Source organism: Anomaloglossus baeobatrachus, chromosome 4, assembly GCF_048569485.1.
Source record: "Anomaloglossus baeobatrachus isolate aAnoBae1 chromosome 4, aAnoBae1.hap1, whole genome shotgun sequence".
Classification (NCBI taxonomy): domain Eukaryota; kingdom Metazoa; phylum Chordata; class Amphibia; order Anura; family Aromobatidae; genus Anomaloglossus; species Anomaloglossus baeobatrachus.
Window position 1 is genome coordinate 616,284,522 of NC_134356.1, and position 18,511 is coordinate 616,303,032.

At 50.1% G+C, this 18,511-nt stretch overlaps 1 protein-coding gene across 3 annotated transcripts in view; it reads right to left on the reverse strand.

Annotated features, from left to right (window-relative positions):
* The window catches only part of IDO2 (indoleamine 2,3-dioxygenase 2), a 125,537-nt gene that overhangs the window by 88,475 nt on the left and 18,551 nt on the right, over positions 1-18,511 (reverse strand). For all 3 annotated transcript variants that reach the window (XM_075342948.1, XM_075342949.1, XM_075342950.1), the window contains exon 2: positions 4,355-4,450. In XM_075342948.1, coding sequence (XP_075199063.1) covers positions 4,355-4,450 — 96 coding nt within the window. The remainder of the gene's footprint in view (positions 1-4,354; positions 4,451-18,511) is intronic.

The following is an 18,511-nucleotide window of genomic DNA, read 5'->3' on the forward strand; positions in this document are numbered from 1 at the left end:
TATTGAGCAGCGGTGGTGAAATCACCACAACCGTGGGTGGCGTCACGGACAATAAACTATCCCCACACCCAACACCCCCCTTTCATTCACGGGCGAGGAGTGCCGCTCGAGAACCCCCGGGATCCGGCCCACAGCTCGAGCCACCACTGAGCAGCAACCGCCGGACCCGAGCAGAAGGGGCGAGCGTAGTGTGCCGACACCCTCCTCCCCGCCCGCGACAACTTGGCGTCACGAACAGGATCTTACCGCTCTGCCGTTTGGTAGAGGTGCGCTTTGTTACCGCCGGAGGTATCCGGCTGAAAAATTTCAGAAGTCGCCATCTTTGGCGCGAAAAGTTCCCGCTCGAGCGTCTTCTCGAGTAGCAGAGGCGCGAAGGCCAAAACCCCGCCCCGAGAGAGGAGGGGCCGGAAAGAGCTAAGGGGGACGCGATGGCGGCTGGCTGCATGTAGCTGCAGCTATAAAAAGCAGGGACGCCAGGACTCTGCAGACATACCGTTCCTGGAAGAAGAAGTCGCCATGTGGATGCCGTCCCGCGACACCGTAGCCCCCGCGCCTGGAACCGCGGCGTGGGTGGAAATCCGGACCGCGCAGCTCTACCAACGGCTGCAGGTCAGGATGCAGCTCCTCATGGAGGAGTGGGAGACCGACATGGCGGACGTTATAGCCACCGTGCGGAGACGCGAGGAGGAAGCGGAGAAAGGGAGGGTGAGTGACCCACGCCCCGATGCCCTGGAAGGGCCGGTCATCGTGGCTGCGGGATCCGGTCCAAGCCCTCTCCCCCCGCCGCCTCCCTCGCCACCTGTCCTGGAGGCCGTGACCCCGCCATTAGGCCTGCTACCACCGCAACCGGTAGCAATACCCAGCGTCCCCGCCCAGGCGGACCGACCTGTAGCCGGAGCCCGTAGTAGACCGGAGGTGTTGCCGTGGAAGGTCCCGAAGGCTGAACCGGAGGCATCCCCTGAAAAATCCCCCGAGCCGGAGCCGATGACCCGCTCCGAGCCGAAGGCCCAGCAGCGGAAAGCCCCTATGCCCATCCCCCACACCTCGGCTGAGGTAGCGCCGGGTTGTTGCTGTAAGGCAGCGCCCAAGGCCAAGACACCGCGGGACACGCCGCCCAGATTCCTGACAGTGGGCAATATCCAGAATGTCCCGCAGGGCCCGACCCGTGCGCCGGAGCTCACAGCAGCGCCGTATTGGGATAGGGAGCCGGTACCGCTGGGCCTGGAGATCGGAGAGAGGGAGAGGAAGAAGGCCGAGCTGGTGGCCCGAGCTATCAGGGAGAAGGAGAATCTCCGCCAGGCCACCTTCCGTGTCCGGGGTCCGCTGTACGAGGGGCAGGTGAGGCGGTTTGATGTCCGCCGGGGCTACGGGTTTATCTATGAACCGGGCCTGGAGGCCGAAGTGTTTGTAGCCCGGCGGGATGTGAATGCCCACCTGCCTGAGGAGCATCCCGGCCGCAACCTAATGCCGGGAGACATTGTTCAGTACACCCGACACTGCGGAGAGAGGGGGTGGTTTGCCCTGGATGTGAAACTGCGGGGCAGCCAGGAGAGCAGAGTGAGTCCTGCACCCCCTCCCTCGGATGAAGCTGAAGGCCTGGAGTAGGGCAGCGGAGCACCGTTGTCCAGTCCCCGTTGGGACCACCACTGAGTTGTTTTTGTGTTTGAAAGTTGAAAAGGTTTACAGAAAATGATAAGAAAAATGATTACCGAACAGTAACCTGATTGTCAAAAAGTGATTTGCAACCGGCCGGAGCTGGCACCGTTGTCCCAGTGGGGACCGTTTAAAAAGTTATTTTGCATGGGAACTATCCATGGACAAGCCCGTGAACTTGCAGGGCAACCACAAACGTTAGTGGCTTGTAAATAAGTTGTTTACCGTTACCGTTTTCCGCAATGCCGCCTCCGGAGAGGCAGGTTGGAGGGAGGACCCTCAGCAGAGCAGGCTGGGGCCCAGCCACCACAGGAACCAGTGGCTACCCTCTGGAGGGGAAGGACAGATCCCGCTCGGGTACCGTGTGCTGGACTGTGGGTCAAGGGGTGCTGCCTGGGCTTTAGGGGCAGCATCAGGGCCAGGTTGCTTGGGTGGGAGAGAGCGGAAACCGTAACCGTAAACCGTTTGAAACGTTTAAGTAAAAGTGCCTCCCGTTATGGGAAGATTCATTGAAAATGTAAATATGTTACTGTTTTACCATGTTATACCTTTTTATGCATTTGCAGAAAAATAAAACCGGTGTTGGACGGGCAGCCCGCGGACGGTCTGCATTTTGCTAAGGGGGAATGTGACGCCCTGGGCAAGCCAGGGGTCACAGGTCATTGCACCACCACACCCTACATCCCAGTTAGGTACATCAAAGCTAACCAAAATCCTTGTTGCCTTCCTCCAGGGGCTGATGTTCACACCAGGGGGTGGGCCAGGCGGTTGGCTCCGCCCACCGAGGAGTTCACAGCCCTGGAGGCAGGAAGTACCAGGCAGATAGAGTTTGGAGGAGGAAGTGGAAGGAGTGGAAGATTAGCCCAGGCAGGGCTCGAGAAAAGTTGAGTTTAGGAGGAGGAAGTGAAAGGAAGTAAAGTGGAAGTGGTAAAGGAGGAGTAGGAGAAGTTGAAGGAAGGTGAAAGGTGACAGAAAGAAAGCCTGAAGAGAGTCCAGCTGTGTGCAGGACAGGGTCAGCAAGGTCAGCAATGGCGGTGACTGTCTGGAGGGGGACAGTTTGGAAGTTCCTGGAAGGACCGTGGACGGGTAGTGGCCCGGCGGTCTGGAGCAGTGTACCAAAGGACAGTCAGCACCAGGGCAGGGGCCTCTCGGACCCCGGCAAGGCTTGGAGTCACCAGAATTTGCCAAATCCGTCAGTGAAGGGGACGCAGATCCCCCAACAACTAAGTCCCGATTGAAGGCAACAGCCCAACCATTGTAGCAGAAACACCGCCACCACCAGGGCACCAGTTTCTCAGGGCCAGCGCCTGCGGGCAAAGAGTAGAGCTCCTCCGGTCCAGCTTGAAGCCGGGGAGCGGGTTACCGGTGGGAACCCATCGCTACCAACACAGAAACAAAGGTGCAAGGAAAAGGGACATCACCGTCACCTACTGGGAGAGCAAGTGCAGCCGTCCGTGGGAACCGTCTTTCCAGCCGTGTGGTTTACCGTAAAACTGAGTCAACGTCTCAGGCTGAGTGAGTACCACAGTGCCGCAAGGCACAGCGCTGCCCCCGCGTCCCTGCGCCCACCAGGCCCTGCATCTCCCATCTCATCACCGGGCCCCGGAATCACCAACCCCTACCCACGGAGGGGCAACACAACACCTGGCTGCTCCGCATCACCATCCCCGGGATCCCCATATTGAGCAGCGGTGGTGAAATCACCACAACCGTGGGTGGCGTCACGGACAATAAACTATCCCCACACCCAACACCCCCCTTTCACTCACGGGCGAGGAGTGCCGCTCGAGAACCCCCGGGATCCGGCCCACAGCTCGAGCCACCACTGAGCAGCAACCGCCGGACCCGAGCAGAAGGGGCGAGCGTAGTGTGCCGACACCCTCCTCCCCGCCCGCGACACTCACACTAGACTTTCCTTTCTGTGTCTGCTCTCATGTGGCTCCTCCCACCTCCCCAGTTGCTCTGATCTACCCTATAGGAGCAGGGATGGGTCTTACGGCCCCTCCCAGCATGCAGCATGGGAGGGTTTCTGCCACTATCCCTGGTCCCAGTGTGTTCCTAGCAATGGGTGTAGTGTAGATTTACCAGGGGACCGGTGTTCACTCCCTTCCTCACCCAGAATGGGCATCACACCGCTGGATGGGGTGCAATGACCTGTGGCGACGGAAGCCTCAGGGGCGCCACACATACACCAACCTCGCCACATAATCGCCCTAAACACACACAAGTCTGGTATTATCCTTCAAAAATAAAAATCTGATTAATAAGCAGCCAAACTACAAGAATAACAAATGTACCACATAGGAAATACGGCAGCTGTCAGTCACATGACCTGTCTATATGTGTATGTGTGAGCTAATATATACTGTCAGGGGGAGGGCTTTCTGTAGCCTGGAGATTTATCAGGCTGCCAATAGCAACCAATCACAGCATAGCTTCTATTTTGCTACAGTTAATTAATCAGAGCTCTGTTTGGTTAATATAGGCAACAATTTAATAATTACATTTCTATCTATTTGTTTTTTTGGTTTTTGTGTGCAGAATACATTTTTGTTAATACATTCTATTTTGTTAACAGCAGTTATTAACCCGGCCGAAGAGCCGGGTAGTACAGCTAGTATATATATATATATATATATATATATATATATATATAAATACTGTGTATATTCCATAAAAATCCTGAAAAAAACACTCTCACCTTGCTGACTTCATCTCGCAGTTTCTTTGTTTCAATTAGTTCAGCTAAATGTTCTGCTATGTCCATCCAAGGTTTGTAGTATTCAGGGAGTTTAACCTGTATTAGAAGGAAATGGAGAATTATATAATTGAAAACAATACTGAGACATGTTAAATTTTTAGGTACCTGGTTCACTGTATTCAGTTCCTTGGAAAAAGTATTCATACTCCATGAACGTTTCCACAAGTATCAAGTATTTGAAGTGTAAAGGAAATATTACATGGTTTTCTAAATATATTAAAAATATAAACCTGAAAATTGTGATGTGCATTTGTATTCTGCCCCCTATAATCTAATATCTCTAAAAAAAAAAAGTACAGCTGTTCTGTGAAGGTCTAAGAGGTTTGTTTGAGAACATTAAAGATCAAACAGCAACAAGAAAACCAAGGAACACACCATACAGGTCAGAGATAAAGTTGTGAGGAAGATTAAAGCTGGGTTAGGTTACAAAAAATAACGCAGGTCTCAACATTTCACAGAGTACTGTTCAATCCATCATCGAAAAATGGAAAGAGTATGGCACAACTTCAAAAATGCCAAGACATGACAGTCCACTTAAACTAACTTCCTAAGCAAGGAGAGCTCTAATCAGAGAAGCAGCCAAGAGGTCCATAGTCACACTGGAAGAGCTTGCAGAGATCCACAGCTCAGATGGGAGAATCTTTATATAGGTACTTAGTTTCCCTTAATGGAAGTCTTCAAAAAGAGACTGGACAGAGATCTGCGTGGGATGATATAGTGAATCCTGTATTGAGCAGGGGGTTCGACGAGATGATCCTGGAGGTCCCTTCCAACTTTAACATTCTAAGATTGTATGATTCTAGGACAGCTATTAGTCATACACTACAAAAATCTGGTCTTTATGGATGAGTGGCAAGAAGAAAGCAATTTTTGAACAGAAAGAATAAGAAGTCCTGTTTTCAGTTGGCAAAAAGCCATATAGGGGACACAGTGAGCATGTGGAAAGTGCTCTGTTCAAGGTAGAACTTTTTAGGCTAACGCTATACAGTGTGTCCACCCATATCCTGTCCACCGCCATTAACTTGAGAACGGCGGCAGCTATAGGTATAGATGTGGTGTCTAGGTATAGTAAAGTAGCCATGCGCTACGCAATGAAACCGCCTATAGCGCCACCTGGTGGAAAACAACGGAGTTAGCATTTTTATGTCGAAAACGGAACGAGATAGAGTCAATATCGACACCTTGCATACAGAAATGCTATGATTAGAACATATAAAACTCACAAGGCTGCGGACGTGAAGCGATACCTCATGGAGACCTTCCTTCAAGTCATTGGGTATGGTGGCTGCGTGAAGTGTGACGCCCTGGACTAGCCAGGTAGTCACAGGTAGGCCCTTGCATAACACCCGTTTCCTAAAAAGGTGTCATCAGCCACCTTTAAAACCCTAGTCACCTCCCTCAGGATTTGATGGGCACACCAGGGGGCGTGGCCAGGTGGTTGGACACGCCCACTGAGGAGTTCACAGGTCCTGAGGCAGGAGAAACTAGTTAGATCAGTTTTGACAATGGAGTAGTGAAGTTCAAGTGCAGAGGCAGACCTGTGCCCAGGTCTGCCCCAGTCTAACAACCGGTGTCTGGGTTGGAGCCCAGTCACCTCTGGCTAGGAGGCAAACGGTGGCCCCAGCCTGTAGGAGCCAGGAAGACGGCTCGGTGGAACCGTAAGGGACTGGGGCAGGGTGGTGGCCCGCCGGTACCAAACCGAGGAACCGACTAGAAACCGGAGCACAAGAGGGATTACTCAGACCCTGAAACTTGGTCCTGAAACTACCGGACTAAGTTAATTAACTGATTGAGGTCTGGACTTTAGGTCCTTCCCCACTCAAGTCCCGACTGATGACAACAGCCCACCGAGGGGGATAAAAAGCCACAGCTCAGGCAAAGAGATCCCACGGGCCAGCGTCTGCGGGCAAACGGGCTCTCCCGACACACAGAAAGCTGGGGAGCGGACTCCCGTTGCTGAAGCACGGGCTGTCCACAGCTACACAGAAGGTGCAGGAGAAAGGCGGAGGCCACCAACCCGAGTGGAGGACCAGATGCAGCCGGCTGCGTGCACCGACCACCATCTTTTTGGTTTACCGGAGACTCTTGTGTATCTGTAATAGTGAGTACAACTGTGCCCTCAGGCCACGCACCATCCTGTACCGCCAAGCACCCACATACCATCCCCAACGGATCCCGGGACCATCACCCCTGCCCACGGAGGGGTTAATACCTTTGCTGCGCAACATCTTCCCCGGGTGCCTAGTAAACAGCAGCGGTGGTGTCCACATTCACCACAACCCGTGGGTGGCGCCACAAACTTAAACAAACAAAAAACACGGCCTCGGACGTAACCCTAAACCCCCTCAAAGCGCCAGCCCCTTTCAGAGCGAAGTGACCCCTGGTCCAGAGGCGCTCGAGCCACCCACAAACGAGCCCGGATCCGAGCGGCTCGGCTGCAGCGGAGCGCGGGGCAGTACAGAAGTGGCCTCCATGCTCACCTGACCTGACCCCATTGGACTTCTTTCTATGAGGTCACATTAAACAGCAGGTGTATGCGACCCCTCCACCAACATTGCAGGACCTACGACGACGTAACACAGATGCTTGTGGAAACGTGTCGCCTACCATATTGCACAGCGTGCAGCAAGATACAGTATGCTGTGCAGAGTCCAGATGTGCATTGCAGCTGACGGTGGCCACTTTGAGCATCAAAGGTAAATGAGCGCCATATGCGTGAGAAGCATTCAATGTTTTGGGGGGGATAATGGGTTTCATATCATAGCATTTCTGTATGCAAGGTGTCGATTCGTATTGAAATGATGATGCCCTACAATTTTTTAATTAACTTTTTTCTCTATCTTGTTCTGTTTTCGAGATAAAAATGCTAACTCTGTTGTTTTCCACCAGGTGGCGCTGTAGGTGGTTTCATTGCGTAGTGCATGGCTACTTTACTATTCCTAGACACCACTTCTATGCCAATAGCTGCCGCCGTTCTCAAGTTAATGGCGGTGGACAGGATATGAGTGGACACACTGTATGTGGTGGAAAGAAAAGACTGTACATCAGACTGAAAACATCATTCCCACTGTCATATTGTGGCAGCATCCTGCTGTGGGAAGGCTTTTCTTCAGCAGGGACAGGGAAGCTGGTCGAAGTTGATGGGAAGATGGATGGAGCTAAAGACAGGGCAATCCTGGAGGAAAACCTGTTAAAGGCTGCAAAAAATTTTAGATTGGGGCGTAGAGTCACCTTCCAGCAGGACAACGACCCTAAACATACTACCAGATCTACAATGGATAGTGTAGGTCAGAGCATGTTCATGTGTGTGAATGGCCCAGTCAAAATCCAGATTTAAATCTTATTGAGGCATCTGTGACAAGACTTGAAAATTGCTGATCGCAGATGTCTCCATCCAATCTCACTGAGCTAGAGATATTTTGCAATGAATGAGCAAAAATGTCAGCCTCTAGATGTACAAAGACAGACCCCAAAAGATTTGCAGCAATGCATGTCACAATTTTTCTTGCAGCGCAGTGGTCCTGGGTTCAGATCCCAAAAAGACATTTGCAAGGAGTTTTTGTGTTCTCCCCGTACTTGTGTGGGCTTTCTCCAGGATTTCTAGTTTCCTCCCACACTTCAAAGACATACAGATAGGGAAATTAGATTGTGAGCCCCAATGGGGACAGTGTTGATGTAAAGCGCTGCAGATTATTATATATGTAATATGCACGTAGCAGCTCTCTTCTGTACACTGCAGGACCTGGAAACTGCATGGGAGACACCAGAGAGCACTCACATGTTTCTTTGAGGTCTTATATTTTCTGTCTCTGAAGCAGAAGAATAGCTGGTAAGGTATATATGAATGGAGGGCACTGTGGGTGTGGGAACATCATGTTCTGGGGACATTGCAGCTGCCACTGTCATAAAGGCAATCCTTTTCTACCTATTGTCACACGGAGTTTTGCACAAACTTCGCCAACTGTCATGGCGGCATTGGGCTCTATTCAGATTGCAGATTCTGACACTCTGCCCAATGGTTTCTCTTGTGTCTGTGATCAACACAGGCAGACTCGGGTGCCGAACTGATGTGTTCTGATTCAAAGCCGGGCTAACAACAGTTAAGGTGGCTTTACACGCTACGATATTTCTAGCAATTTCTAGCGATATCGAGCGTGTAAGTACCCACCCCCGTTGCCCATGTGATATCGTGTGATCGCTGCCGCTGCGAACATTATCGCTACGGCAGCGTCACCCGCACTTACCTGGTCGGCGTCGTCGCTGTGACTGCCGAACAATCCCTCCCTCAAGGGGGAGGGACGTTTGACGTCACCGTGACGTCACTAAGCGGCCGGCCAATCAAAGCGGAGGGGCGGAGATGAGCGGGACGTAACATCCCGCCCACCTTCTTCCTTCCGCATTGCGGCCGGTGGCAGGTAAGGAGACGTCCCTCGCTCCTGTGGTGTCACACATAGCGATGTGTGCTGCCGAATGATCGATGAACAACATGGATAAACAACCCTTACCGATTTTTGAGTTTGGGACGACCTCTCCATGGTGAACGATTTTCACCATTTTTGAGGTCGCTTAAGGTCGCTGGTAAGTGTCACACGCTGCGATATAGTTAATGACACCGGATGTGCATCACTAACAACATGACCCCGACGATAAAACATTAACGATATCGTAGCGTGTAAAGCCACCTTTAATCTCTGCAAGTCTGCTTGCTCCTTTAATCACATGTTGTGGGGATACTAATCCCATTTGCTCCTCTCCTATTTATGCTAGTAGAATCCTTCTACCCATGCCAGCCATAGTTTATTCTATGCTGGTCTGTGAGGTGTCTCAGACTCTGGTGAAAGTTGTGCTTAAGTTGTGCCTATTGCTTGCAGTGGTTGTAAAGTTTACCTCTGTTGTTTTATACTTCCTTCTTGATCTTGTTTTGTCTCCTGAATCTCTTGTGCGTGCTGTGTGACAGAGTTTTGGTTTTCCCTTGTCTGTCTTTATCTGTTGTATTCAACACACTCCTGTCCTGTCCCTCCCTGGGGGTCAGAAAGGAGACTCAGGTTTCTCTACCATCTGGAGTATCCCTGAGGTTAGGGATAGCATAGGGCCCCCTAGCTTGAGGGTCAGCTTAGGAGACTCGGTTCCCCACTATCCCATAGTCATCATGACACTTATTGTCATGAAGTATTAAGGGATAACTAGGGAATGGGGCTCCTAGACTGGCACTCCCTTCTGTTCTCTAGTTTTTCACCATGCTGCATATGTAGTGCCCTTGTACTGTCAGTAGAACAATAATCCCCACAAATTACCTAAAAACTACACACCCTCAAGGATATTACCGTACCTAGAGGTGTGATCAGTATATTGAACCCACAAACGCTTCACATGATTATATAACACTAGAAGGTGGCCCGATTCTACGCATCGGGTATTCTAGAATTTACGTATTGAAAAAAAACCCTATAGCGATTAGCGGGGTTTGACATGGTCGCACAGGCATCATAATGAATTTATTTGATATAGGGTGGTTAGGAAAGAGTTAATGTTTTGAATAGTTTCAGGCTGTATGAGGTAATGCGAACAGCTGGTGTGAGCCGTTTTTTTCCAGCTGTTGCGCGCTCTTTTTTCTCTAATGTGATTGGTTATTTTAATAATTTATGCGGGAATAAAGAGTATTTAAGGCTGTCAGAGCAGTCAGCTGTCAGTCCAGCTGATGAAGATTGAAGAAGCATGAACGACCTTCTGGAGCAGCTGCTGAGGAGAGCCGGCGAGCGGGGCGGAGAAGAATGGCTTAGATCCTGCCTGGCGGCGGCCAGTTCGCCACCACTACAAGCAAGTGAAGAAGCGGTGACTACGCGGGAGGAGCGGCATGGAGAAGAGTTACAGTCCGGAGCTGAAGCTGAAGCGGCGGCAGCGGCGGTGGAGAAGAACCTGCGGAGAAAAAGGAGGAGAAAGGAAATCTACTCACCGCCAGCAGCATCAACGAGGAGTAAAGGGTCGGAGCGGAAGAAGACGCCGGTGTCCGGAGCTCGTGGGGTACCATCGCGAGAGCGGCAACGTCATCAGAAAGAGCCTGGCGTCTTGTCTACAGGAAGTCGCAGCAGGTCACCTGATCCGAGCAGCCGGAAGAAGATGGCGGCGCCCAGGGAACGGGGTCGCAGCAGAGGCCGGAGTGTTCAGCCGCTGCCCGTGCAAAAGAGCAATTCTAGGGCAGCGGCGGCGCTCAGGGCCTGGGTCAGCGACATCCCCGCTCCAGAGACTGGGCATGAAGGGGAGGCTGGAGTCCAGAGTTGCCCTGAAGAGGATCCTTACGTGGCCAGCGCTGGGTTCAGCGACGATGGATCTGGAGGAGGCTCTCGTCGGCAGGACGCCACAAGGGGTGAGACATCTTCTACCCCTTTCCCTGTGCACAACATTTCCCCCAATGATGTAAAGGAGGTTGTAGTTAGTACATTGCTTGATGTTTTTAAAAATGGTAATTTTAATTTACCTTTGTCAACTAGTTCAGGTAGTAATAGGGTTTCAGGGGTTTCTGATTCTTTTCTTAAAGAGGCTCTTACTTGTGAATTATCGCCTTTAGGTTTTCACTTAAGCGCCTCTATTAAGGAAAAGATTTGGAATGGGGAGTTTATTGATGTGTTTACATTGCTTCCAGTGCAGCAGCATAGATTGGAAAGGAAGGATGATAAGTAGGATAATGATGATAGACGAAAAATATTTAGATCATTCAATAATTGGATTCAGTCTTTTTCTATCTATGCTGCTGTACTTGGAGAAAAAAGATCTAATTTATGCAGTGGTTTATTTCAGCATGTGGATATCATACTGGAGGCTTACCGTAATTTCGGTGGCACAGCATGGTTGATATATGATGAATCATTTAGGCAAAAGAAATCAGTGCATTCACATATTAAATGGGGGGAGAAAGATGTAGGCCTTTGGCTTAATCTAATGCTTCCTCAGAGGAACAGTTCAGTAAGGCCTAACTCCCAGGTAATGAAAAAAGGGGTGTGTTTTGCGTTTAATGAGGGTTCATGCAAATGGTTAAATAATTGCCGCTTTCGGCATGAATGCTCATTTTGCGGAGGAACTCACCCTATGTCAAAGTGTTTCAAAAAGAATGCTCAGTCTAGTTCCCAAGGGACCTCCCTCAAAGAGCAGCTTAATAAAAGTACTGACGCCAGTGAGAGTGGAAAAAATGCAGCCATGGCTCGACCTTTTTCCAGACAAGGAGAAACGTGAGCTGGTTCGAGAGGGTTTTACACATGGGTTTTTTGTCCCAGAGTTTTCTGGTTCTGGTTGTTGTATTTTTGAAAATTTAGCTTCGGTTAGGGAGCATCCTTTGATTGTGAAGGAAAAAATTTCAAAGGAAGTGGAAGCGGGCAGAGTTGCTGGGCCTTTTAGCTCCCCGCCATTTGTCAATTTTAGAGTGTCACCGCTTGGTTTAGTACCTAAAAAAGAGAAGGGTAGTTTCAGACTTATTCATCATTTGTCGTACCCTGCGGGAGGTTCTCTTAATGATCAGATTGATGCTTCTAGTACGTCAGTGAAGTATGCGTCTTTTGACATGGCGGTAGCTTTACTTAGGCGTTTTGGTAAGAATGCTTTATTGGCTAAGGTGGACATTAAAGCCGCCTTCCGGTTACTGCCGGTTATCCCGTCTGGTTTTAACTCTTTAGGTTTTTGTTTTGAAGAGAAATTTTATTATGATATGTGCTTGCCGATGGGGTTTTCGCTGTCATGCTTGTATTTTGAGGCGTTTTCATCTTTTTTGCAGTGGGTACTGCAATTTGAGGTTCCAGTAGGGGGTGTTATTCATTATCTAGATGATTTTTTGTTTATTGGTGATTGTAATTCTTCAGTTTGTTTGGATTTGTTAAAAAAATTTGTTGATTTAGCTTGTTTATTTGGAGTACCATTAGCGGATGAGAAGACAGTGTTTCCATGCTGTAGGTTGGAATTTTTGGGGATTGTGATTGACTCAGAGAAAATGGAGTGTTTATTACCTGGAGACAAAGTGTTAAAACTTAGGTGGTTGATTGAAGAAATGATGGGAAAAGAAAAAACTTGTTTGAAAGACTTACAGTCTTTATTAGGTTCATTGAATTTTGCATTAAGGATTATCCCGATGGGTAGAGTATTTTCCAGGAGTTTATATGATGCGACAAAAGGATTCAAGTCCCCCCGTTCTCATATTAGGCTCACGAGGAATATAAAGGATGATTTATCGGTTTGGTCAGAATTTTTACGTGATTTTAACGGGATTTCTTGCTGGCAGGAGGATTTTAGATCTTCTGAATCGGTGGGTCTGCATGTCGATGTGGTTAGTCCAATGGGCTACGGTGTAGTTTTGAATAGCCATTGGTCTGCTGGGAGTTGGCCTGAGTCTTGGGTACGCAACAAGGTCCTGAAGAACCTGGTAGTCCTAGAACTTTTTCCCATTTTAGTTGCCATTGTTGTCTGGGGTCATCTCTTAGCAAATAAAAGGATAGTTTTTCTGTCAGATAGTCAAGGGGTAGTTTTTTGTATTAACACCTTGTCGTCAAAATGCTTTTGGGCATCTAAAATTCTGAGACATCTTGTTTTAATGTCTTTGAGGTTTAACATCTGGTTAAAAGCATCTTACATTAATGGAAGAAATAACAATTTAGCCGGTTCTCTTTCTTGTCAGCAGTCGGAGAAGTTTCGGCTTCTATTACCCGATGCCGACCGGAACAACACCCCTTGCCCCCCTCATCTATGGGACATTCTATGGGATTATTGACTGGTGTCATTAAGGACTCATTGGCTAGTAGAACATGGGCTGGTTATTCAGTCGCATGGAAAAAATGGTGTGATTTCTGTGTGAGTAAAAACGTGAATTTTCTTGAAACAAAAAGGGATTCAGCGTTGTTATTTGTACAGGAATTATTGAAAGAAAGGATCAGCTATGCTTCTTTAGCAAGAGTTATTGCAGGAGTTTCATTTTTTATGAAATTATATGGTAATCCCCCACTGAATAGCTTTTTTCCTGTAAAACAGGCTTTAAAGGGTTTAAAGAGGTCTAGCTATCATTCTGATAGGAGGTGTCCTATATCTTTTAATTTATTGGAAAAACTATGGAATGCATTACCATTAGTGTGCTTTGACCAGTTTGAGACGTGTTTATTTAGAACGGCTTTTACCCTTATGTTTTTCGCTGCGTTAAGGATTAGTGAGTTGGTGAGCATTAGCAAAAATCAGCGGTCAGGTTTATCTGTCGGTGATGTAGTGTTATTACATCATCAACTACTGATCACTTTAAATAGGTCTAAGACCGATCAACTCGGAAAAGGTTGTCTCATTACATTGAATAAAATTATGGATTCGTGCCTGTGTCCATTTAATAATGTAGTCAATTGGTTACAATATCGGCCCATGGTGCCTGGTTCCTTTTTGGTTCATGCTAATGGGGAACCAGTTACTATATTTCAATTTAACAGTGTGTTAAAGAAATGTCTTGCTATATTGAATATTGGTCCGATGCAAATTTCTTCCCACTCTTTTAGGATTGGAGCTGCCACGGAGGCGGCTATGCTCGGGCTAGGTGATGACAAAATAAAGTACATTGGACGCTGGGAGTCAAAGAGGTTTAAGTCTTATATTCGTCCTAATTTATTGTTTTAATCATTTTTTATTTTAGGACTATTAACAGTCTGGATAGTAGGCCATTCCTTCATTTATTGGGCTCGGAAGAGAGCCGAGCGCAGAATCTACACAGAGAATTTATCATTTCACCAGGAGTTGCTTCAAATATTTTGGTTTGGGTATAGAGGTCTGAGATGGTTAAGTTTGGTGGACGTATTGAACGAGTTGTTGTTGGTAGCACCTCCTCCGGACTTAATCATCATCCACTTGGGAGGTAATGACATTGGTAAATTGAACACACTTCATATGTTATTTCAGATGCGCAGGGACTGGTTACATATAAGAAATCAGTTTCCAGATTGTATGCTAGTTTATTCAGAAATGGTGCCTCGTCTTATTTGGAACATGGATGGGTTTGTTTTCATGAATAAAATAAGAAAAAGGATTAATAGGGAGTTAGAAAAATTTTTAAGCAGCTTAAATGGTTTTTCATATCGTCATGTGGATCTAGAAGATTTTTCTCCTGGTTTATTCCGGCATGATGGGATCCATCTGTCTGAAATAGGCTTGGATATATTTAATTTAGGTTTGCAGTCTGTGATTGAGAAGTGGCTGGTGGGTTTGGGGGGGGTCACGACTGGCTAGTCGTGCCCTGGTGGAAAAATCACCCAGGTCTTCTGGATGGATTTGGTTGAAGTTTCTTAGTTGGTTATAATGGACTATTATTATATGTGTCTGTTTTAATGAATTTTCTACAATTTTATTAGTATACTTGGAATTAATTATAATTTATTGGTAACTCTTAATAAACCATCACGGCCACTTTTCATCCACACACTGCCTACGTGTCATTATTTAATTTTTGGGTAAACGTTTAGTTTTATGTATGCCTTGTGCTACCATGTGTAGTTCATGTATGATTTTTGTTATAGATATAGATATAGATATATATATATGTATATATATATATGTTGTTGTGTGTAGTTACCAAGTGTTTGTGTAGGGCGCTGTACATGTTCTGGGTGTTGTCTGGGTGTGGCGGGGGGTGAGAGCTGTGTTGTATGTGTGTTGCGTTGTTTGTGGAGCGCTGTGTGTCTGTCGCGTTGTGTGTGTGTTGCGCGGTTTGTGTGGGTGTGGTGTGTTTTGGGGGGAGGTATGTTTTGTGCAATGTGTGTGTTGTGCGGTATGTGCGTATATTTATGTATGCCGCGGTGTTTGTGTGTTGGGTGTTGTGTGTGTGCAGCGTTGTCTGTGTGTGTGGGTGTCTGTGTATGGCAGTGTTTGTGGTTCCCGGTGTGTGTGTGTGTGTGTGTGCGTTGGGGGAGGTGTGCACCTCCCATCGTGCTCCATCCCCCATGCTGCGCACCCCCCATCATGCCCCATCCCCTATGCTGCGCATTCCCCATCGTGCTCCATCCCCCATGCTGCGCACCCCCCATCGTGCCTCATCCCCCATGCTGCGCACCCCCCATCGTGCTCCATCCTCCATGCTGCGCACTCCCCATCGTGCTCCATCCTCCATGCTGCGCACTCCCCATCATGCTCCATCCCCCATGCTGCGCACCCCCCATCGTGCTACATCCCCCATGCTGCGCACCCCCCATTGTGCTACATCCCCCATGCTGCGCACTCCCCATCGTGCTACATCCTCCATGCTGCGCACTCCCCATCGTGCTACATCCCCCATGCTGCGCACCCCCCATCGTGCTACATTCCCCATCGTGCTACATCCCCCATGCTGCGCACTGCCCATCGTGCTACATCCCCCATGCTGCGCACCCGCCATCGTGCTCCATCCCCCATCATGCCCCATCCCCTATGCTGCGCATTCCCCATCGTGCTCCATCCCCCATGCTGCGCACCCCCCATCGTGCTCCATCCCCCATGCTGCGCACTCCCCATTGTGCTCCATCCTCCATGCTGCGCACTCCCCATCATGCTCCATCCTCCATGCTGCGCACTCCCCATCATGCTCCATCCCCCATGCTGCGCACTCCCCATCGTGCTACATCCCCCATGCTGCGCACTCCCCATCGTGCTACATCCCCCATGCTGCGCACCCGCCATCGTGCTACATCCCCCATGCTGTGCACTCCCCATCGTGCTACATCCCCCATGCTGCGCACCCCTCATCGTGCTACATCCCCCATCGTGCTACATCCCCCATCGTGCTACATCCCCCATGCTGCGCACTCCCCATCGTGCTACATCCCCCATGCTGCGCACCCCGCCATCGTGCTCCATCCGCCATGCTGCGCACTCCCCATCGTGCTACATCCCCCATGCTGCACACTCCCCATCGTGCTACATCCCCCATGCTGCGCACCTCCCCATCGTGCTACATCCCCCATGCTGCGCACTCCCCATCGTGCTACATCCCCCATGCTGCGCACTCCCCATCGTGCTACATCCCCCATGCTGCACACTCCCCATCGTGCAACATCCCCCATCGTGCTACATCCCCCATGCTGCGCACTCCCCATCGTGCTACATCCCCCATGCTGCGCACTCCCCATCGTGCTACATCCCCCATGCTGCGCACTCCCCATCGTGCTACATCCCCCATGCTGCGCACCCCATTGTGCTACATCCCCCATGCTGCGCACCCCCCATCGTGCTACATCCCCCATGCTGCGCACCCCCCATCGTGCTACATCCCCCATGCTGCGCACTCCCCATCGTGCTACATCCCCCATGCTATAATAGTTCTCCTATTATACTCAGAGAGGAGTATAATAGGAGGACTGTAATAGGAGGAGTAGTCCTGGGGGGAGAGGAGTATAATGCCGGCTCCCTGCACATGTGTATCGGGAGCCGGTGTACACTGGTAACTATGATACACATCGGGTAACTAAGGGACCTTAGTTACCCGATGTGTATAATGGTTACCAGCGTTCACGGGCTCCGTCAAGATCCCAGCATCGCAAGGTTATGTCTGGCGCTGCTGGGATCGTGACGGAGCCGGTGTACACTGGTAACTATGATACACATCGGGTAACCAAGGGACCTTAGTTACCCGATGTGTATAATGGTTACCAGCGTTCACGGGCTCCGTCAAGATCCCAGCAGTGCAAGGTTATGTCTGGCGCTGCTGGGATCGTGACGGAGCCGGTGTAGAAGCAAGCGATATCCCAGGATGTTGTGAGTGTGTGGATGTGATGTGTGAGGTGTGTGTGAGAGTGAGTGTGATCTGATGTGTGTGTGTGTACTCACCTGGGAGTCGGAGCTCCGTGTCAGTTGGGCCAGAGCGAGCGTGCATTGCGTGAGTGGGGCGGGGCCTGCAGAGAGCCGGGGCGAGAGGCCAATCCGTGCGGGGGGGGGGGCCATGGCGAGCCCAGCGGCCAATCAGCTTTGTGTCACCGTAAGGACACAATTTTGGAGCATGACAGACAGACAGACAGACAGAATAAGGCAATTATATATATAGATTGGGATGGGAAAATGAAAAGTTACGTTTTTACAGAAAAAAAAAGTTATTTTAGCCACAAAATTTTAATTTTCACAAGAAATAATAGAAGGAAATGGACGTAAACATTTCTAAATCAATTTCTTCCCAATATCTAGTCAGTAACTACTGTTTGTGCACATGGCAGTGCTCAGAAGGAAATGTCGCGGGCGGGGAGGACGCCACCGCTGCGCTCGCTAACGCTCGGGTCCGGCGCTGCTGCGGCTGCTGCTCGGTGGCTCGAGCGGTGGGCCGGATCCGGGGACTCGAGCGGCGCTCCTCGCCCGTGAGTGAAAAGGGTGGTTGGTTTTTGGGGATTTAGTCCGTGACGCCACCCACGGGTTGTGGTGAAGATGGGCACCACCGCTGCTGGTGACGGGGATCCCGGGAGCGATGGTAGGGAGCAGCTGGGATGTTGTTTTCCCCCTCCGTGGGTAGGGGTCGGTGGTCCCGGGGCCCGGTGGTGTGACGGGGAGGCAGGGTAGGTAAGGTGCAGGGTTGCAGGGACAGCGCGGCGCGGTGCCGGATGGCACGGGTTTACTCACTCAGCAAGAGATGCACAAAGTCCTCGGTAAACCAAACGGCTGGATGGACGGGTCCCGCAGCCGGCCGCAGCGTCTCTTCCCGGACAGGTGATGGCGGCTGTCTTTCCCTGCACCTTTGTGTACTGTTTTGACTACGATGGGTCCCCAACAGTAGTCCGCTCCCCGGTGTATGGATGCCGGAGGAGCCCGTTTGCCCGCAGGCGCTGGCCCTTGGGTCTCTAGCCTTAGGCGGTAGGTGTATACCCTCACGGTGCGGACGGTTGCCTTCTAACGGGTCTTTGGCTGTTAGGAAACCCCTGGGGTTCCTGTCACACTCGGATTTGACTGTTGACGGCGACTCCAAGCCTGGTCGGGGTCCGATGGCCCTGCTTGTGTGTGCTGGCTTCACTTCGCTCCCCGGTCGGTACCGGCAGGCCACCTCCCGACCCCGGTCCTACGGTTCCGCGTTGATTCACCACTCCTGCAGACGGCCATCACCGTCTGCCAACCTTGTTGTCAGTGCCTGGGCCACAAACC